Source organism: Bidens hawaiensis, unplaced genomic scaffold (genome assembly GCF_021521415.1).
Source record: "Bidens hawaiensis isolate Kalapana, Puna unplaced genomic scaffold, B.hawaiensis_p1.1 tig00035059_1, whole genome shotgun sequence".
In the NCBI taxonomy this organism is placed as follows: domain Eukaryota; kingdom Viridiplantae; phylum Streptophyta; class Magnoliopsida; order Asterales; family Asteraceae; genus Bidens; species Bidens hawaiensis.
In genome coordinates this window covers 68039-91146 of record NW_027505346.1, presented here as the reverse complement: position 1 = coordinate 91146, position 23108 = coordinate 68039, and the positions used below count along the sequence as shown (strand labels likewise).

Below are 23108 nucleotides of genomic sequence, written 5' to 3'. Positions count from 1 at the left end.
GGTTCAAACTGACAACCTTTGCACAAGGCCTAGTTCAAATCCTTCATTACCAATATTCACCCAAAGTGACACAAGTAAGTTTCGAACTTGAGTCTTCATTAGAGAACATAAGCCTCCTACCACTAGACCACAACTTGAGTCTTCATTTTAGTATTAAGCTATGCAAAAGTTGTTTTATAAATAAAAATTGATATATTTTTATAACTATTTAACCCGGTTAAAAATTATTAAGTCATAAATTTTTAACTAATTGAAGTTTTCCACTCATATTAGTAGAGAAAAACTATCAAACTAATAAAACACTACTTAGGCAAATATTTTTCAACTAACACTATTTTGGTAAATAGTTTTTCATCAAAAGATAGAAACTCATCAAAGAATCAAAGATCATGCAGTCTTTTAGAAATTTACAAGGGACATAACATAAGACTACCCGCAACTTGGATGCATTTGAGCGCACTTAGTTGAGGTGGCAGACGCAGTGGCGGAGGTACACACAACCCACTGGGTTCGGCCGAACCCACTCTTTTTTCGGTTTTATATATAGCCTACAACGTCGTATTAACGAGCGAACCCATTCTTTCTCGACGAGCGAACCCATTATAATTACAAAAAAACTATTCGAACCCATTGATTCGAGGGCAAACCGAAAATTGCTTAGAAGTGTAAGTATTAACTCATTAGATCGGTGACCAAAAAGAAAAATGAAGAGAACATCTTGGATCTTTTCTTCAACTGAAAGTCTAAAACTACGATGGTAACATTGTTAGAGAAGAAGATAACTTTTTCGTATTTATTTAATTATTTTAGGTGGCTGACACATTTACATGTGAGACACCATGGCTTGGTTTTTCTCTATATTCACACCACCATGTAAATATGTAATATTGTAATTGTCTATTTATGGGACACATTGACTTCATCTTCAAAAGCACCTCTATTAATTTGGTAAACTTTTAGATACTTTGGTAAAAGAAAATGACATGTCTCTATTTGATTAAATGATGTGAATCGAGTTTTAAGAGTGTTTTTTTATGTGCCCCTATTAACTAAGAATTAGTAGAAATCTGACGTAAATGCTTGTGGGTGTTCTTATCCCTCAAGTAACAATGGGGATGGTCTAAGCAACAACTTTGTAACCAATAAAACTGAAGTTCATACTAGCACATAAAACTGTCAAACTTGTTATTATTTGCTTTGATGCAAATAGGTAAATACACAACTTTTGTATTACATGACCCTAAAATATGATCTTAACTGGTTAAACGTACAAATTAATCAATGTTGCTACATTCATACGAATATTGCGTTGTCAGAGAGAATCCATTCTTCAAGTAAACGGGCACCGTTAGATACATAAATCCAACCGTGAGGCCTGAGGGTTCTGTATTTTTGTTAAAACATCACATTAGAATTCACATGGAAGCAAACGTGACACTCAAGTTGAAAACTTTAATATCTTCAAAAACTTACATAAAGTCGAGCCTAGACCAATGCTCAAAAACCCAAATATATTTTGGTGCCCGACTCAATCCGTCAAAAAAAAACCCCCCATAATTTCAAAACAATCTCAACATAAGTAAAACGCCAAAGTACGATGTACCAACAAAAAACTCCTACAAGAGTTGCATCCTATGTTATGCTATGTAGTTGGTTGTGGAGAAGTGATGCATAGTCACTGCGCTGAATATCGGTTGGAGGATGCAAATCAAATGCATACACAACTGCCATTGATGCCAGCATTGGCTTTTTAGTACCAACCCCATCGGGCACTTTCCCGAAGCTGTATTCATCAAATGCAAATGATTCACTAAGGTAAAAGAAGCTCTCTCTTCCGAGGCTTTCAACCTGCAATCATACATCATATGCACTTCTTTTAAGTTTTCAAATCCAAACTTAAGTCACATTTTCAGCCCATTTACTTACAAGTCACTTGCCTGTGGTTGCTTTATCTCAAACAGTCAAAACGAATATAATGAAAAAACATATTTAAAAAACAAATCAAACGAAAAAAAAATGGAGAAAGATTTATTGATACCTGCAGTTGAGCGAACCGGAGGTTGTTCATAACGAGAACAACTTGGATTTAGACAAAGCATCACCCAGCATACGGATAGCAAGATACTCAAAAAACATTTTAATGATTCCTTTTTGTTCCTCCCAGTTCTCCATATTACCAAACTTAGGAATCCAAACAGCACACTTGACTTTTTTCCACGGGATTGAGCTATTCGCAGCTTTAGAAATGATAGTCCCATGTGGATGAGAAAGTCCCCACAATACCCTTAAATCTTGCAAAAACGGGGCATTTGAAGATTGAACTGCGGATGTAGTGCATACTATAGAAGACGGCCTATAAACACTGGCAAAACTTGTAGAAAATTTAAAATCAAAGTCATCGAATATAAGAATGCAGCCGTCATCTGGATCAGGAAACAAACTTAAAAGAAGAGAAGCATCAGCAGGTGCATCATCTGCTGCACACGAATCATGTTCAGTAGTTGGTAAAGAGAGCTGGTTTGAACTATGAGAGAAAAAACATGAATTTCCATTTCTGCAACCCTGTAGATGTACTTATTATCAATTTGATAACAAAGATTGTGTTTAAGATTAACTTATCAAAATCTTTGTTTTAGAAGGTGAAAGATGGTGTATACCTGTAATGATAAGAAGAATTTACAAGCGGGTCTTTTAGCTTCAAATGAATGAGAAAATAAGCACAGGCCTCCCTTATTGCATGTGCCATTGATAAAAAATTTGCATATAGAAGCTTCTAGACCATTATAAGAAAATGAATTCTGAATTTGCTGTTTGCCAATTGAGTCCTCCAGATAACACATCCTTATCTGCTCGACATTACCGAAAAAATGAATAAAACAGTAACCGAATGACACTTGAAGCAAAACTTTAACTACCTCTTTGATCGAGCTGGCCAATCTAAAAGCAACCTCATTCTTATTTAAGCTGTTTGCACCCACAAAGGGTAAAGATGTGCATTTCTTTGTTTCATAAATGGGATTGATGTCATCATTTGTAGCAAGAGGGTCAGAAGCGTCATTGTGTTCAACTGTAATAAAACATTTGTGCTGAAATTCATTGGGCTCGTAGTAAGACAGTAGACCATTTGAGGTTGCTAGAAAATCGGGGCGGAATCTATGCACAGAATGAAGAACGTCCTCATCTGCAGTTATTACAATTACTCCACATTAGCATACATTCATATACAAGTAAAGAAGGCGCTCTCATAATTTACTATTCAGTGGGTCCTTGGGGTATTTATATTTTCAAATGGGTCAAATTAATTTTAAAAGAAATCATACATATATCGGCAACATGCTGGAGTGATGTCTGAACAAGATTGTGGTACAAACACCACTCGTCTTCAGTCTTCAAAGACGTAATTTGGGTGTTTGCTATCTCATCAAACTTTAAAAGGTGTTGTAACCGCTCCAGACGAATATTATCCTTCATGATGTGAAGTACATGTCATCACATCTATTCAAAACACATATATTTGATATAAATAAAGGATAGATCATGTCACCATTATGTACCTTAAAAGTATGCTGCCAAAACTGAAAAGCACAAAAATTTGCCATGTGTATCGCTTCCCTCCTACCCATTAAACCAGTGAGCTTACCATCTTGATTATAGTAGTGATCTGTGAACTTAGAAAACTGTAAATTTAGACAAAAATACATCAGTAATCTACCAGATCAACTGTTGAATCACAATTTTGAAGTTCATGAGAACCAATATTAGTACCAGTGCTTCTTATCCAAATGGACGGGTGATTGGTAACGGTTGGGTGTCCATTAAGATCCCAATAATAATGCCTTCACGTAGCATTCCAGCTTCAGCAAACTTTAGAATAAGCATAGAAGCATCAAAAGACAAAGCAAAGCTGGAAAGCAATCTTCCATAAAAGGTTGGCTCAAAACGACCTCTTTGAGCTGCTTTCTCTAAAGCATGAACATGGACAAGTAAATCTAGTGCATCGTCAACAACTTCAGGTCTTGGTGGATCCATAACTTTCTGCAATAAGACTGAAATTCACCAGCAAATTAGTTTAGAATTAATAGATGAGAAAATCCCAACGCGTTAATAAAGGGGCCGAGTTATAATTTATCTTAAACAGGTCAAATGGGTAAAAAGGAAAAAAGTTAAGAGAAAACTGAAATGTGTAAACCTCCCTAAAGTAAATTCGAAAATATCAGCTTATAAAAAAAATGGATTATTAATGTATTCCCTCCGTCCTACAATATTGTCCACAAACCAAAAAAAAAATCAGTTTAGGATGGTGCAGTTAATGCTATTTGTGGTTAGTAGAATCTTTCAATTTGCCCTTGCAATTAACACTCCACTGACTTAAAAAATTAGCATTTATGATAAAGGTAATGAAGGGTAAAATGTGAAAAGACAGCAAAATGTGTAATAGTATGGTACCTGTGATCACAGTAACTGTTTAAAAAATAAATAAAAAGAGAGAAAAAAAAGTGTTTTTGTGTCTACCCAGCCTCTTGACTCGCCTACACAAACAGATACTTACCCTTTGGATCATTGATAGTTCTTGATTCAGAACAAGTAGTAAGAAGCACTTGTTGCCTTAATGATAACTTCAAAATAGATGGTTCTTCAAATTTCTCTAATTGGCCAAAAAACGGTTCAGTTACAAGTCGATATTGTTGGGTTCGTAGGCCTTGTTGGCCCGGTTTATTATATGAAGTCAAAAGAGGAGACGGGTGTGGGCAGTCGGGCCCAAGCCCGGCCCGGTTTAGATTTCTTGCATAATAATTTACTAACCCTAGTTCAGTCTCTATATAAACAACATTATGTACTTGTAATATTTGGTCACTCAATAAATATATACCTAGTTGCCACCCGTGGACGTAGGTCAGTTTAGACCGAACCACGTTAAATCCTCGTGTTCGTTTACTGCTTTCGTGTGTGTGTTCGGTTTCGTGTGTGCGTTTAATCCTAACAAGTGGTATCAGAGCTTAGGTTCGGATCACGCGAAGAACACGTTGAACCAGCCGAGTCGCCGCCAAACCTCCCGCCGCCGCCACCCTACTGCGCTAGGGTTCCGCCGCCGCTACGGTTCTCCGATTGTCGTTAGGGTTTACGCCGCCGCTGTTTCGCCGCCACTAAACCCAGCCCGACGATCGCGACTAGGGTTCAGTCCACCGCCATACACCACCGTAAGCCAACGCTTGTTGTTTTTTGAGTTGCAGAAATAGGGTTGATCTAGGGTTTCGTTTTTTGGCAGCCGCCAAATTAACCCAGCGGTCACCGGGTTCGTCTTGTTGGTCATCAGTTCGATTAGGGTTTGCCGGCAGTAGCGCCGCCACCCTATTACCGATTTGTTCGATCGTCATTCAAGAAGCATCAACCGCTAAAAGTCGTGTCGAGCAGTCTAGCCGACAGAACTGAGTAACCAGCTGCCGTTACGGGTTTGTGGTCGAAGTATAAGTGTGGTAGCCGAGCAGTGAAGCCGGCCTGATTACCTGTTATCGCTGATCAGCCTAACCAAACCAAGAACAAGTTGAATCAGGATTCTATTTTCATTGAAGAATCGTTGTCAAGTCAGAAGAAGCGTTAAAGAAACGGAGAACCAGTGCCAACCGCGTTTGTCAGGTTTATCGTTTCAGTTTAAAGTTTCGGTTTCTGATTTTCAGTTCGATATTCCGCTGCGTATAAATAGGTTGATTGTTTAACAGAGTTCAGTTGAACAGCCGTTAAGTTCAGGCTCGTGCCATTGTTGTGTCTGTCTCTGTTTTTATCCAGTTTTTCGTTTTAGTCATTGTTATGGCAGAAGACGGAAAGTTTTCAATACAGAAGTTTGACGGACAGAAGTTCGGTTGGTGGAAGATGCAGATTGAGGCACTACTTTGTCAGAAAGACTTGGATGTAGTGCATGAGGATGAAAAACCAGAAAAGATGTCAGAAGCAGATTGGAAGAAGTTAGACAAGAAAGTTAGGGCTTGTATTACTTTGTCGTTGTCGGAAGATGTGGCGTTTAACATCATGAAAGAAACCACAGCACGTGGTATGATGGAGGCGCTATCCAACATGTATGAAAAGCCTTCGGCAGCGAATAAAGTCTATCTTATCCGAGAGCTAGTGACAACAAGAATGAAAGAGGGTGGGTCAGTTACAACTCATATCAATAATCTTAATTCGATCTTGTCCCGCTTAGTGTCAGTTGACATTAAGTTTGATGATGAAGTTCAAGGCCTCTTGTTATTATCCTCTTTGCCCGACAGTTGGTCGCAAACAGTGACTGCAGTTTGTAGTTCGTCTACAAATATTACTTTCGATGGGATTCGAGATCTGATTCTGGGAGAAGATTCAAGACGCAGAAGTTCAGGTGAATCATCAGGCAATATGCTAGTCACAGAAGGTAGAGGTAGGGGAAAACAGCGAGGCAGTGGGAGCAGGAAGAGGAGTCAGTCTAAGACTCGTAAGGATATTGAATGTTGGGGTTGTAAAGAGAAAGGACACTTCAGGAATCAGTGTCCGAATGGTAAGAAAGAGGTGAACGTTACAGAAGACGACACAGAAGACGGGGTCAGTAGTGATGAGGCTTTGGTTTGTAGTGTTGAGAGTAGCGTTGATGCTTGGGTGATGGATTCTGGTGCATCGTTTCATGCCACTCACTGTAGTGAAACGATGAAGAATCTTAAATTTGGGGATTTTGGAAAGGTTCGACTAGCGAATGATGATATTTTAGAGGTTACGGGTATGGGAGACGTTGATTTGATAACTTCAGCTGGTACTTCTTGGACTTTGAAAGACGTGAGGGTTATTCCAAGTTTGAAGAAACGTTTGATTTCAGTTGGGCAGTTGGATGACCAGGGGCACGATGTTAAGTTCGGGAATGGGCAGTGGAAAGTAGTTAAAGGGAATCTCGTTGTTGCTCGTGGCAAGAAAATGGGTTCGTTGTATATGGTCGATATGTCATCGAAAGGAGTGGATCCAGTTTTGGTGAAAGACAAAATCCGGTTCACAGAATCTCGTGGGCAGAAGAAGGTTCGTTTTGCAAGTAACAAACCCAGAGCCAAAGTGAAGATTCAGGATGAACGAGCTAGGAAGGTTAAATCAGTTGGGGGACATCGTGACAGTGGGAGCACAGGTCGTGTTTCAGTTACAGTTCCAGGTCGACAGTGGATTAAGAAAACCAGTATTCTAGCTGTAAAAGTCTCTCCAATGAATTACTTGCTGAATATGGAGAGTGTTTGTTCTCAGGTTATCTCAGGATCCGGTAGTTCGTTACAGTGGGAGCCGGTAGGTACAGAGAACGGGTCAGGGGCAGTTTCAGCCATGACTGACGTGTTGGAGCTCCGGGGAGCTTCAACGGGCCTTCAGGTTAATTGATGAGAAGGCGGTGGCAACTAGAAGAAGTTTAATGTTCAGATTACAGAAGTACAATCAGGAGTGCAGACGAGAGTACTCAAGGCCTCCGAGTGGGAGATTGTTGGGTTCGTAGGCCTTGTTGGCCCGGTTTATTATATGAAGTCAAAAGAGGAGACGGGGTGTGGGCGGTCGGGCCCAAGCCTGGCCCGGTTTAGATTTCTTGCATAATAATTTACTAACCCTAGTTCAGTCTCTATATAAACAACATTATGTACTTGTAATATTTGGTCACTCAATAAATATATACCTAGTTGCCACCCGTGGACGTAGGTCAGTTTAGACCGAACCACGTTAAATCCTCGTGTTCGTTTACTGCTTTCGTGTGTGTGTTCGGTTTCGTGTGTGCGTTTAATCCTAACAGATATACTTCACCATCACAAGTGCGGCCTGTTCTCCCTCGCCTTTGCTCAGCCTATAACATGCAACATGGAAATATTAAATTTTAACCAAGCTTGTGAAAGAAATGTAAGAACTATGTTTGTGGTTTTAGCGTAATCAAGCCATTTGGGTTATAGGGTTTTACACAAATACCAAACGAAAAATTGGAATAAACATTGATTATTGATTTCGTACCACAAAATACTTTAATTTGAAAGTGAACATACACGATTCAGAAAGCTATCCAAGAATTTGATATAAAAAACCTACGAAGTACAAACTACTAATTACCTGAGATTCGGATATCCAAACAATCTCTGCTGATTCAGCTTTCCTATTAGCATCCCAGTACACTTGTAGAGATCTGCATGAATCAATCACATAGGCAACTTTTGGTATTGTTACAGAAGATTCTGCAATGTTTGTTGCCAATATCACCTGCTCCAAGAAGAATGTTTCAGAAAAAAGTGAAGCATGATTAGAATTTTTTCCTGTAAACAAATGACTGCAATATATTTGGGTGTGCTTTAAGACAGTGATTATGTCATACTGAATAATCAGAATTATATAATCAACCGTGAGAATATATGATACAGAAACTACTGTTTGGACAAGCTTTTGAAGTCCTAGTTAGGGATAGTGTATGCAGATGCCACTCAAATATTTAATTTTTTTCATCAAGGTCATCCATGTGTCAAAACAGCTTTTATAGGCCGCCCAACTTCGTTTATACCAACCATGGGCAATTTAAGCTGGAAATTTAGAAAAATGCTGCTAACTTCTAAAAATCATAAAAGCATAAACAATAAGTTTAATGCAAAATAATGGTTATCCCCCCTCATTTAAATGCTTTTTCCCCTTACTAAAAGTAATTTAAAAGGGTATGATGGCTCCCATTTCATATAATATTTACATTATTTTAAATTTTAAATGTTCAGAGCATTTTTGTCACTTCATATTTTTTTTGGCATAACTTTGACCGGATTGGCATAAACGAAAGCAAATACATACTTGGATGGCCTTAATGTAAAAGCTAAAAAGTTAAGTTCAACAGGTTATAAACGGTTGCAATGGGTTTGGCAGGCTTAATGAAGCATTTATACTTCTAAAAAAATTAATTCTAATTTTAAATGGGTTAGTGGCTGTGTTGATAAGTTTAGCCACAACCCTAAGCCATTAATTTTGTGCTATGCCTGTGTCGTGGCAAATCCCCATCCTAATTATTTGAGCATCCTAATTGAAATATGATTGTCCAAACAATGAAAATCCATAATTTGCGACTTTCAGTCAACAAAACAAGATAATCAGTTCCAAAACTCAAAAACAAACTCCCGTTAATACACAAACAAGAAAAGTAAAAAGGCAGACCTTCCTATGAGACTTCGAAATTCTCATGGCATTAAGAGCTTGCTCTGTGTCAATGCTACTATGTAAGATGTGAATTTCAAAAGTACTGCTAGCACAAATCAAATCAAGCCATTGTTGCTCCAGTGCATAATAAGTTGGAAGAAATATCAAAATGCTTTTCTCCATATCTGGTTCATTTTTATGAATATGCAATACCAGATTATGTATAAGCTTGTGTACTTCTACATTCATAGTTGCTTCAGATGAATCCGGGCTTGGTCCAGAACAGTATTTAAAAGATAGAGATTCTGAACTCATGTCAAGAAGTTCAGCCACCTGTTTTGCACACACACACAAAAAGGATCAAGCATAAACAATAGATATACCACAATAACTAACAAAAGTTGCAAGAATTATTCATATTCCAAGGATACTGGTAAATACATTGTCCATAAAATCAGGTACCAACATTCATCAAAATGACAGTTTTTTTTAAAACCGCGGATCTTTAAACCAAAACCTTATATTTATTGCATAGCGTACCTGTTAAGACTCTTTTTTATGTTTGTTGCGTTTCTTACAATAGACTTTTATGTATTCTATCTCTATTCATAACTTTTCCTGAAATACCAATCTTGCAACCAAAGCATAAAAGGCTCTTCATAAATTGTACATAAACAGTAAAGATTATTTGTTTTAGCAGGCGAAAGCAAGTCCCAAAAAAGGATTGACAAAACGAATCCTTGCAGATCACTGCAATGTTGCATATTTGTAGTTTCAATCATCTGATAACCACAGGCATAAGCACGATCATAATAAAAGAAACATAGTTTTCTCCTGCTAAAACAAATAATCTTTACTTTTTATATACATTTATGAAGAATCTGTTATGCTTAGGTTGCAAGATTGAGATTTCAGGGAAGGTATAAATAGAGAGAGTACATTTGAAGTCTAGGATTAGAAATGCAGCATACATAAAAAAGAGCCTTAATAGGTATGCTATGCAATAAATATAAGTGTGTGTTTGTTATAAGGGTTTGGTTTGAAAAATATGGTTTTGAAAGTGTTGCATCTTGTTTGGTCTTAGGATATGAGTTTGGAAATCCCCATGAGGCGAGGGTTTAGAGAAACCTTGCAAATATGTTGGGTTTTTAATTAACCAATTTCGTTTCAATCGAAACCTGCAATGCAGTAACTGCTCACAACTAAGGTTGGTTACTTATTTGGGAAATAAGTTTTTTTTTTGTTTGTTTATGAAGTAATGAAACTACCTGCTCAAGATATGACACTCTTCTCTGGTACAAAGTATGCTTCTCAGAACTTGGAATTCCTAAAACTTCAACCCTTTCACCTCGACCAAGATCTCTAAAATACTCCTTGTATCTTGTAATATCAGCAGTGGCAGACATCAACACCACCCTAAAAATGCAACAATGCAAGAAAAATGGTTAAAATGACAAAAATGTAAACAAAAATTAAGGGAAAAGGCAAAATGAAAGAAACAAATATACTAACCTTAGCCCGCTATTTTTTATCAGAAACTGCTTCACACATACAAGAACGAGATCCGACTCAACGGATCTTTCATGCACTTCATCAAGTATGATAACCTTGTACTTTAGAGCACCCATTCCTTTTTCACGCATTTCCTCCAACAAAACTCCAGCAGTTTTGAAGATGATTTTTGAGCTGTAACATTAGAACATAAGGTTTTAACGATTATTATAAAGATCAAGTGGCACAAAAACTATTATTGCAAAAAAAGAAGAAAAAAGTGTAAACAACTATCAGTGAAGAAAAAGGAGGAAGGGGAATTTTAATTAAATTTTAAGGTTTACTCATAACTAAAGTGACAAATTTGTTCATTAAGACATGAATGCATGTTGTTAACATGCAAACAACTATCACGAGAAAACTAGACCATATCCTAGGTAAAATTACCTATATTCTTGCTAAAAAAAATAAGACCTACAAAAGCAAACTATGGTCAGCCTTGGGTCAACAACTACTGCTAATCTTCTTGAAGCAAAGTAGCAAATTACAACCAAATGTTAAATGAAAATGAAGACGATCTCACAGCAGTAACACGTGAAGCACAAGCGGATTAAGTAAAGCAGGATTATAACATTGTGAGTACCTGGCAGACATAACCTTGGAGTGGCCTATGTGATATCCAACCTCACCCCCTATTACACCGTTCCGAGCTGCAGCCACCATTTTAGCAACTGCCACCACAGCAAATCTCCTTGGTTGTGTGCATAATATTGGCTCAATATTTGCTTCGAGTAAAAATTGAGGAACTTGTGAGCTCTTCCCTTGATTATTGAAAAAGAAATAACAAGCATAAGTCAACTTTTAAGCTCTTGCAGACTTGCAGTAGAGAAAATACAGTATATAATCAGAACTTGATGTTAGAATCATAAATGCAGGTTCCATAAAACTGTAAAGTCTCTTAAGACACACGATCACCAATATAGAAACTTTTTTGATGCATTGTGAGTTTTTGAGCCAGCCGCGGCATATAGATCGTGGTGTCAAGGGAAACAACATTTCAAAAACAAACTAGTGTTAATTTTAAAGTATATGAATTAATGAACTTCGAAAAATGCCTCTTACAAGGAGGTTCATATGTATACTTATCGCCTGACAAACAAACAGTTTCATACCAATGTAGCATTTCTTTGTATGGATAGTTCAACGAATAGCAAGCCAGATATTAAGGCGATGTTTCTTTCTATAAGTGGGTTTCCAAATAGCTTCGATAGAAAATATTATGTGCACCTCTATGAAGCAACTAAGGTATATGTATATGAATCTTTCATATAAGAACTCCATTACTCCAGTATTAGAAAAATGGAAGCCGTAACCAATTTCTAAGAACTCCAGTATTAGAAAGATGGAAGTTGTAACCAATTTCACTTTAGAGGACATGAACAGTTTCAAACTATAAGACGAGCTTCCAAAAGGATGCGCTAAAACAATTCTAAAGTAACTGTATTATATCTAACAAAGAAGAGCCAACTTTAAATCAGTTAACCACGGTCAGAAAAAAATAACTAACAATGAGTTGGACTGATGATCTATAACCAAACTAAATCACAAAGGGCTGCAAACAATTTTTTTCTGTGGTCAGTAAATGAGACAGAAAAAAGGGCTGGTTAAACCATGAAAAGTATCTTTAATTAATTTTGTAGAATGGGGTTACATAGGGCCTCCATATATGGAGAATAATATCACAGTTGGATAACTTCTAGATATTTATGACCGTTTTTTTGTTTTTCGACAAGATCCATTGGCGGTGAGTGGGCAATTTGTTTTGGCTATTATGTGCAGCCTGTAATGGAAATTAGGGTTTCCAACAGCTAGCGTGAGTAGTTGTTGTGAGCGGCGGCTAGGGTTCATGTGCTGACAACTAGGGCTTAGTAGGAACTTGGCTTTAATACCAACATACACTTAAACCAAAAGGAATAACTGTATATTGATCTTGTGTATAATAGGGTTACATAGCGGCTCTATATATAGAGAAGGTTACACTTGGACACATTCTACATATGATTATTACATAACTAGTCTAATGGGACTTGTTTTCTCTTCATCAACTCTCAAGTAACCCGTAACTTCAATATCGAGCAAAGAGAATGGAGGGCTAAAAGAGCAGAGAATAAGATGATTGTTGTGGCATTCGGGCCCTCATACCAACCATTATGGTAAGCTTTGCCAACGAAGAGATCATGGGGGTGGAGACTACTCATCCTAGAATTAAATGTGGAGTTCTCATGCCATTCACAATCAATACACCCAAAACGAATTGACGGTAATTAGGATTGAGCTTTCTTATAACACAGTGGGTGTAATTTGTGTAATTTGCTTAGGTGTTACAAACATTGATTTCAAGGAACCTCATTCTCAACTCAACATTGTAATGTGTCACTAACTCACTATAATACAGACGTTTGATATTAGCAATGCGCTGCGAGCTCTGTGTTAGGATTAAACGCACACACGAAACCGAACACACACACGAAAGCAATAAACGAACACGAGGATTTAACGTGGTTCGGTCTAAACTGACCTACGTCCACGGGTGGCAACTAGGTATATCTTTATTGAGTGACAAATATTACAAGTACATAATGTTGTTTATATAGAAACTGAACTAGGGTTAGTAAATTATTATGCAAGAAATCTAAACCGGGCCGGGCTTGGGCCCGACCGCCCACACCCGTCTCCTCTTTTGACTTCATATAATAAACCGGGCCAACAAGGCCTACGAACCCAACAATCTCCCACTCGGAGGCCTTGAGTACTCTCGTCTGCACTCCTGATTGTACTTCTGTAATCTGAACATTAAACTTCTTCTAGTTGCCACCGCCTTCTCATCAATTAACCTGAAGGCCGGTTGAAGAACCCCGGAGCTCCAACACGTCAGTCATGGCTGAAACTGCCCCTGACCCGTTCTCTGTCCCTACCGGCTCCCACTGTAACGAACTACCGGATCCTGAGATAACCTGAGAACAAACACTCTCCATATTCAGCAAGTAATTCATTGGAGAGACTTTTACAGCTGGAATACTGGTTTTCTTAATCCACTGTCGACCTGGAACTGTAACTGAAACACGACCTGTGCTCCCACTGTCACGATGTCCCCCAACTGATTTAACCTTCCTAGCTCGTTCATCCTGAATCTTCACTTTGGCTCTGGGTTTGTTACTTGCAAAACGAACCTTCTTCTGCCCACGAGATTCTGTGAACCGGACTTTGTCTTTCACCAAAACTGTATCCACTCCTTTCGGTGACATATCGACCATATACAACGAACCCATTTTCTTGCCACGAGCAACCACAAGATTCCCTTTGACTACTTTCCACTGCCCATTCCCGAACTTAACATCGTGCCCTTGGTCATCCAACTGCCCAACTGAAATCAAACGTTTCTTCAAACTTGGAATAACCCTCACGTCTTTCAAAGTCCAAGAAGTACCGGCTGAAGTTATCAAATCAACGTCTCCCATACCCGTAACCTCTAAAATATCATCATTCGCTAGTCGAACCTTTCCAAAATCCCCAAATTTAAGATTCTTCATCGTTTCACTACAGTGAGTGGCATGAAACGATGCACCAGAATCCATCACCCAAGCATCAACGCTACTCTCAACACTACAAACCAAAGCCTCATCACTACTGACCCCGTCATCTGTGTCGTCTTCTGTAACGTTCACCTCTTTCTTACCATTCGGACACTGATTCCTGAAGTGTCCTTTCTCTTACAACCCCAACATTCAATATCCTTACGAGTCTTAGACTGACTCCTCTTCCTGCTCCCATTGCCTCGCTGTTTTCCCCTACCTCTACCTTCTGTGACTAGCATATTGCCTGATGATTCACCTGAACTTCTGCGTCTTGAATCTTCTCCCAGAATCAGATCTCGAATCCCATCGAAAGTAATATTTGTAGACGAACTACAAACTGCAGTCACTGTTTGCGACCAACTGTCGGGCAAAGAGGATAATAACAAGAGGCCTTGAACTTCATCATCAAACTTAATGTCAACTGACACTAAGTGGGACAAGATCGAATTAAGATTATTGATATGAGTTGTAACTGACCCACCCTCTTTCATTCTTGTTGTCACTAGCTCTCGGATAAGATAGACTTTATTCGCTGCCGAAGGCTTCTCATACATGTTGGATAGTGCGTCCATCATACCACGGGCTGTGGTTTCTTTCATGACGTTAAACGCCACATCTTCCGACAACAACAATGTAATACAAGCCCTAGCTTTCTTGTCTAACTTCTTCCAATCTGCTTCTGACAACTTTTCTGGTTTTTCATCCTCAAGCACTACATCCAAGTCTTTCTGACAAAGTAGTGCCTCAATCTGCATCTTCCACCAACCGAACTTCTGTCCGTCAAACTTCTGTATCGAAACCTTTCCGTCTTCTGCCATAACAATGACTAAAACGAAAAACTGGATAAAAACAGAGATAGACACAGCAATGGCACGGGCCTGAACTTAACGACTGTTCTACTGAACTCTGTTAAAAAATCAACCTATTTATACGTAGCGGAAATACGAACTGAAAATCAGAAACTGAAACTTTAAACTGAAACGATAAAACCTGACAAACGCGGTTGGCACTGGTTCTCCGTTTCTTTAACGCTTCTTCTGACTTAAAACTGTTCTTCAACGAAAAATAGGATCTTGATTCAACTATTCTTGACTCGTACTTTGCAAAATAGAATCTCGACCCCCAAATAAAATATAAAAGACCAAACTGCCAAAAAAACCCACAAAACTCAAACAAAACAAGCCTACTGCTCTTTATTTGTGGCACAAACTAAATAAGTTGATTTTGCTAAATATGGGCTGCTATTTTACGGCCCAAAGGTGGTAGGTCAAACCAAAACAAAATTTGGTCACAATTCTCCATGTTTATGGGAAAACTAGACAAAACAAAAAAAGGGTCTTCTTCTGCAACGGCACACGATGGTGGATGATAATATTGCTTTCAGAAAATAATAACAGAACCTGATAATAACGATCTTCGGCGATTTCTTCTAGTGGCGCTACTGCGGCAATAAGAAATAACGACGGCGACGGCGGAACCCTAGCGACTGATAGCGGTGACGCGACGGCGTAAGAAACGGTTCAACGAGTTCTTCGTGTGAAACAAACCTAAGCTCTAGATACCACTTGTTAGGATTAAACGCACACACGAAACCGAACACACACACGAAAGCAATAAACGAACACGAGGATTTAACGTGGTTCGGTCTAAACTGACCTACGTCCACGGGTGGCAACTAGGTATATCTTTATTGAGTGACAAATATTACAAGTACATAATGTTGTTTATATAGAGACTGAACTAGGGTTAGTAAATTATTATGCAAGAAATCTAAACCGGGCCGGGCTTGGGCCCGACCGCCCACACCCGTCTCCTCTTTTGACTTCATATAATAAACCGGGCCAACAAGGCCTACGAACACTCTGCTCGTTTTTAGCTCGCGTAAATTAAACCTAAAAATTATTCACAGTTGACCGAATCCAATCACTTGATAGACACCCCTAAACACAGTCTCGTAACCAATTTACTTAACTATATCACGCCTGATCAAACAAAGAATAAACCAGTCACACAAACAATTAAATCACAGCACAAAAGCATTAACAATCGTTCTACTTATACGTACATTATAAATGCCGGTCACACAACCGATATAATTCTCCCTAAATCAGGCTAAACATACTACTATGAGTTCAATCAACGTAAAAGGTCAAAGCGAGTCTTCGTAACAGTCAACTGAGTCAATTATACCGAAAAACTAGACATAATTAAGTTATAGAAATGTTATTGTTACCGCAGCCGGTTTCACCGACGATAAGAGTGACGCGATTCTCCATTATCTTCTCTACAATTTTGCTACGAGTGACATGATAGGCAGGTTTCTGAAATTATCCGACGAAGGTGATGATAATGACGTCGATGACGACGGCGAGTGGTTGGCTATGGAAATCGACGGCAACTCCTGCATCGCGTAAAACCCTGGGTGTGTGAAAATGAAATGTGATTGGTGTGAGACTGTGTGTGTATATGTGTGTGTATATATATATATATATATATGATGAGGTTACGAGTCTATGTGGCTGTGTCGTTTGTGCACGACTCTGACGCATGGCTTGACTTGGTGTGGCCCAAGTCAATATTAATATACCCTTTTAAAATAATATTATTATTTTAAATATGCTACTGTTAAAATATTCTTCCTTCTACGAGACTCAATGGTCAATGGAATCACATTTTTTCAAAGTCCCTTTCACTAACAAATGATGATAGACCTTTATTTGCATCCTACAAAAACTAATGATATATAAAACATTCATTTATATGATATATTAGTTGGTAGGTATCTCTCTATGCTCTTTAATTTTGTATGATACACAAATTTGTATATTTCGCGTTTGAATTAACAGTTATCTTTTATAATTAAACTCATTTATGATTTTGTATATAAGCTGGCTTGTCGGAGTTGGCTCCACACACTCTTATCACACGACCTTAATGGCACAATTAAAGTGGGATAATAATCCCTTTTGTAGATTTAGGTATCGTTGAATGACGTCATCCACGATACCCGGGCAAATCCCATTATCGACTCCAACACTAATGAAAACATGGGATGTGGCGTTTCATCCAACTTTAAGGAGACGTAACTTTAATTGTTATGATTTCTCAAATAATGAGTTACGAAATCAATGTCCATAAACGAAACTCATCAAGCCAAAGGTGGTGTTGCCTACTTTATGATACCTCGTTGTTGGTTGCAATATGATGCCTACATATAGAAAGACACTGGATGCGATATGAGATTAACTAATTTAGTAGCTATTTCATAAGCGAACATACCTTTAAAACAGTTAAATGTTCCTACATCTTAGTGTCATTAAAACTTTCCTTTTTCAGTATATGTCATCGTCATAGCCCACGAGCGTTACACCTTAAAACTTTATATGCAGTATTATGTTGATAATTATTGTTTAATATTTTACCAAAATAATAAAATTCACACTTATTTGTGTTTTGGGCAAAGTTATGCTACAACATGTAGCCTTACCATTAAAACAATGCAGTCTTGTTATAGTGTCAATGTCAAGTTTTATTTGTTTTACAATACCTCACTGTATCTTTTTTTTTATATTTTTTTAGGAAAATTGAAAATAAATAATCTCATCTTTTGTGTATTGGCCGATAATAATCTCATATTTAAAAATCACTAGCAATAGTTCCACCTTTTAACTGTTTTTGTCTCACTGGTCCTCCGTTAAAAAATACTTAACGCCGTTATGTTTTTTCCCTAGTTTCAAACCGATGTTTTAGGTCTTTTGCTCGGAAGAACGATACGAGTCGACCGATGTAAAACTTATATTGAAATGGTGATCCAAACGATGAAACAATGTTTCAATTCGGGTGCTTGAATTTTCAATTAACAAAAATCAAGCTATTTGAATCATTGTTTCTAAATAAGTTTTACATCAGTCGACTCATATCGTTCTTCCGATCAAAAGCCCTAAAACATCGGTTTGAAACTAGGGAAAAAACATAACGACGTTAAGTATTTTTTAACAGAGGACCAGTGAGATAAAAATAGTTAAAAGATGGGACCATTGTTGGTGATTTTTAAAGGTAGGATTATTATCGACCAGTCACGAAAGGTGAGATTATTTATTTCCAATTTTCCTTTTTTTAATATTGATTATTGAGTATTGTATCATTGATGTGCTCCAATCGCAGGTCCATGATTGTTTCAGTTTTTAGTATTTATTTGAAAACTAGGTTTTAGCCCGGCGCGTTGCGCCGAGTCAGACGCTTATTTTCTCAAAATTTTAGAACATGTAACGATCTACATGACTATATCATTGCATGTTTCTAAAGTTTGTATATACTTATGATAGAAAAAACGTTAAAACAATAAACCTAAAAAAATAAATCAGTAGAAGGCTAGAATAGTATTGACATTTGTATAGCCTCGTGATAAAGAAAATGTTAAAAGCATGACGCGGATCGGTTAGTATCAGGTTACTTTATCAATGGTAAAAATAAAAATTAAAAAATTCGTCAACGTCAACGTCAACATACAACATATTAGCATATTTAAACCAAAAAGAAAACTTACGTGCATTAGGGCATCGAACCAACACAAATTCAATCGGTATCGAAGGTGCCAACACTAAACCGTAAACTTAATATTATAAGTAAAAAAACATATTTTATATACAAGAATACATATGTTTAAAAGAAGTACATACTAAACCAAATAAAAACAATAAAATATTTAAAAATCATTTTATTTCTAAAAAACTATCCATGAGACCATGATAAAACCAAAAGGCAACCTAAAAAATTCATATTAAAAGGTGGCATTCAAGACTTAAACTTGCACCATTGATTTTGCGCAAGCAACAACCTAACAAGCACATCTCTAACCATCACACCATCTTAATAAATTGTTAAATTATCAACATAATTTATCTAAAAGGTAACTTACATGGGTTTTTGAAAATCTTGTGACACAAACCATCACTCTTTGTCTATATTTATAATTAAATAATTTTGTAATTAATGTATTTTCTTAAAAGTTATTTATTTTCTTTTTTCGTAAGCATATACGTACTCGTTTACATTTACATTTGCTATTGTGTTAGGCAATGCATCTAAGAAGTTCACTTTGTTGTATATAACATCATAATGATTTGCCTAAGTATTCAGACTCATTTTATTGTTAATTGTATTATTGAGTTGTTTTAGACCTCGTGGTTGTATTTAGCTTGCACCCTTGATGTTATTTTTTACAGATCTTATTTGAATAGTTTTGTATAAGTTTTGTAGTTAATGATACTTCTATTTTCTGCTATGGAAATCTAAAAGTTTACTTAAGACATTTTTTCAATTACCCAAACTGCTTTATTATTATATCAAAATGAGGCTAAAAATATGATTGTTGCAATAAGTTTCAGGGAACATCTGTAAAACAAAGCGAATGGTCTACTCAACATGATAACGAACATCATATTTCTTAGCACGTACCATGATTTCATCCTCTAGCACGTATACTTCATAACAAGCCCTTGTAAGAGAACACATCTAATTGTGAAAATACCTAATCGCTAATGACATCACAAGAAAACACCAAGCTTGTTGGTTGGAGTTAAGAGGTACCGGAGGGATTTTAGGAGAGGAGATATTTTAAAATTTCCTCCTACAATCGCTTCAAATTTGTGGAGAATGGGAATTAAGTGATAACAATGGGGACAACAACAAACTAGTTCGCTATCGGCATGCATCAACAAATGGGAGATTGAATGAGTGGTGTTTGAAAGTAGAGAGGAGCGTGACGACATACAACAATGATATGCTGAAATAATGACAAAATAAATGAAAAACAAATATTGCAAGGCGGCTGTGGAAAACAACATTGACTCCTTAAACTCTTTATATTTCTTGTTTGTTGTGAAATTGATTATTAAGTTTTAAACAAAACTAATTATAAATTAGTATAATTGAGAACTTTGATGTCACAAAGTTTTTTAAAACTATGACTATTTATATAATTACTTTTTAAGATTTATTCAAATTATTGACTTTGTTTGATGTGTTCTTTCTAATTCGTGATATACTAATTAGCTCAAAAGTTCAAGTCCCCATTGAAGCATTTTTTTGGGTGTTTTTTTTTAATCCATATATGTATTGATTGCTGTTTATTTAGTTATTTCTTTAAATATGACGAAATTATATTAGGTTTAGTTCTCGTACATGTAATGAACCTAATTGATACTAATAGAATTCACATCGAGCCGGCGTAACGCTAAAGTTTTTGTTTTAATGATGTTAACTTGACGGAACAATTTTTTGGGTTTTAGTTCCGAAACATAACAAACATAACTGATACCGATCAAATGTAACGACTGTGTTTACCAACCGAATAAACGTTGTTTTAAATATGCAAAATTTTTATACCATATGCTATACGAATATCACTACTATTTTAGTTGTTTACTAATTTGTATTTTTGGCTTAATATACGTACAGATACGAATCTAGTTAATACCAACATAATTCGTGTCCGTCATCTAGTTAATACCAATACAATTCGTGTCCGTCATCGTAACACAACAGGTTGCTCCTACTAACAACCGGGCACAAATTAAGTAAATTGATTATTATTATTATTATTATTATTATAATATCATATCATCAATAAGGAAAAAAATTCAAAGAATGAAGATATCATTTATGGTAAACAATTAAAACACGTCGCCGACTCCATTTCCCAACTCATTATTGGCTCAACATCAACACTTGACGGAGACTAAATGCGTCCGGATGCACGCCGTTACAATGGATGGCTCACCGTGAAATACTCCCCCCCTTGTCTTAACGTCGTTATCGATCTGTCAATCCCCCCAAAAAGCTTCATATCCTCACCACCCTTTCTATCTATCAAATCAAATCAAATCAAATCAAATCCCCAATTCAGATAACCAAATCAACCCTAACCCTAGCCATCTCATCTTCCAATTCATTATTAAATCAATAAGTCAGATACACAATTCAATTCAAATATGTCTGAATCCGAAATTGAATCTGAAGTTGAAGCAGATAATGTGTTTTCATATCTATCAGATGACGTTGTCCTCAACATCTTCTTCAAGCTGGTTGACGATCCGCGTAACTGGTCTCGTCTCGCGTGCGTCTGCACCAAGTTCTCGTGGCTGATCCGTACGATCTGCTGGAAGAACAAATGCCACCAGGCGATACCTGCTGTGGTCTCCGACCTACTTCCTGCTAACTCATCTATCACGTCACTGTGCTTCCCACCCGGCGGCTGGGCGTCGCTGCATAAGCTCGCCGTATGCTGCCCGGGCCTTGTCCACTCGGGTGTCTTACTCGAGAATTCGGATTTCGGACTCGAGCGTGATTTAGGCCCGGATGAGAATTATATTGTTCGAACGGGCGAGCCTTCGTGTTCGATACCTGCTGTTGCTGGTGGTGGTGGCGATAGGGGTGATACTGATAAGGTTGAGACGTATGCGGCTGTTAACACCTGGTCTTTGTATGATGATTTGTATTTGGATACTGTTTATAATAAGAATTTAAAATCTCACGAAGACGTTTTTAATGATGATGAGAAAGCCGGTGATCTTGATGTGGTTGAAGCAGCTTCTGATATTGCGGTTTGTAAGAATAAGAAGAGGAAGGTTTGTAGGTGCTTGACGTCGCATTTAGCTTCCGAGGTTTGGAATTTTAGCAGGGAGCAGGGGAATAAGTTGTTGGCGAGTAGGTTTCGAGGCGATTGTTTGTATATCTGTGATTGGCCGGGTTGCGTGCACACGGAGGAGAAGCGGAATTATATGTTGTTCAGGGGTGTTTTTAAGGACTTTAAGAAGTCGAGGGTTTGGAGGACGATTAACGATGGGAATCGGAGTAAGATTGAGCTGAACTGTGCGTTTTGTCCGAGTAATGATGTTTGGGACTTGCATTCGGCTTTCTGTTTGAGGCCTGCTTATGGGTTCCATGATGATGGTGAGCCGGTGGTTCGGGCTTTTGTGTGTGAGAATGGGCATGTGTCTGGTGCGTGGACCGATTGGCCTTTGTACACTTGAATGACAGCCAGGTTCAGGTTCTTTGTTGTCTGTCTCTTGTTATTGTTTTCTTGCAGTTTATTATCGATTAGTAGGTCGTTGATTGTTTTATGGATGCTTACATTTACTTCTTTGTGTATTGAATCTATGTTATCGTATAATTATTATAAATGATTATTTTCTCCTTTTTTCGATAAATAACCTCATTAGATGTGTATTGATGATGGAGATCTGGATATTTGTCATTGAAATCTTGTTTTCGGTTATTATTGTATGATTATTCTAAATGATCTTGATCTTTTTATTGGATCTCACTCATATAGGATGTTATCGTGTAGTTATTCTAAATGATCTTGATCTTTATATCGGATCTCATTCAATCTTTGTTACATAGTATAATGATTCTACATGATCTTCATATCGGATCTCATTCGTGCATGGTTATATCCTTGAACCGGACGTTAGGCTACCGACAACTACCAAAGTTTACAACTTTGCATTATATTTAATGCGCCATGCTTCATGGTATGAGCTTTTTTTTTTTTTTTACCAAAATAGGGTGGTGGAGAAAATTATTTACTAAAATAGGTGATTTGAAAATTATTTACCAAAATAGGTATTTTTGGTTTTGTTTTTTTTTTTTAACTTCTTTTTCCTTTGTTTTCTTATTTATTCAACACATGGACCCACCCATCTCAATCCCTCTCAATCACGGCTTTGCTTTCTTCAGTTTTTCCGATTGCCACGGGCTTATTCGGCAGTCCTCTTCACAAACACAAATACTCGTGAATCTCCCCCTCCCACCATACAACCATCAACACTCGACAAC

General features: G+C 37.4%; 1 protein-coding gene and 1 pseudogene across 2 annotated transcripts; one reads left to right on the top strand and one right to left on the bottom strand.

Annotated features, from left to right (window-relative positions):
- Positions 1–1632: 1632 nt before the first annotated feature.
- LOC143612614 (DExH-box ATP-dependent RNA helicase DExH8-like) lies at positions 1633–16712 on the bottom strand (annotated as a pseudogene). The gene is made up of 15 exons (XR_013149971.1): positions 16501–16712; positions 11276–11453; positions 10654–10827; positions 10410–10557; positions 9160–9474; positions 8083–8229; positions 7779–7825; positions 4550–4683; positions 3766–4046; positions 3555–3677; positions 3321–3465; positions 2916–3181; positions 2658–2846; positions 2039–2562; positions 1633–1848 (listed from the first exon to the last, which is right to left on the bottom strand). The product of XR_013149971.1 is annotated as a DExH-box ATP-dependent RNA helicase DExH8-like (transcript).
- Positions 16713–21259: 4547 nt separating this feature from the next.
- Positions 21260–22300, top strand: LOC143612616 (phytochrome A-associated F-box protein-like). Its single transcript, XM_077086560.1, has one exon. It carries the CDS (start codon positions 21260–21262, stop codon positions 22298–22300), a length of 1041 nt encoding a protein of 346 aa, XP_076942675.1.
- Positions 22301–23108: the final 808 nt, after the last annotated feature.

Bases quoted from the DNA above. Each gene is read 5' to 3' on its own strand.
- LOC143612616 (XM_077086560.1), top strand. From the start codon at position 21,260: ATGTCTGAATCCGAAATTGAATCTGAAGTTGAAGCAGATAATGTGTTT.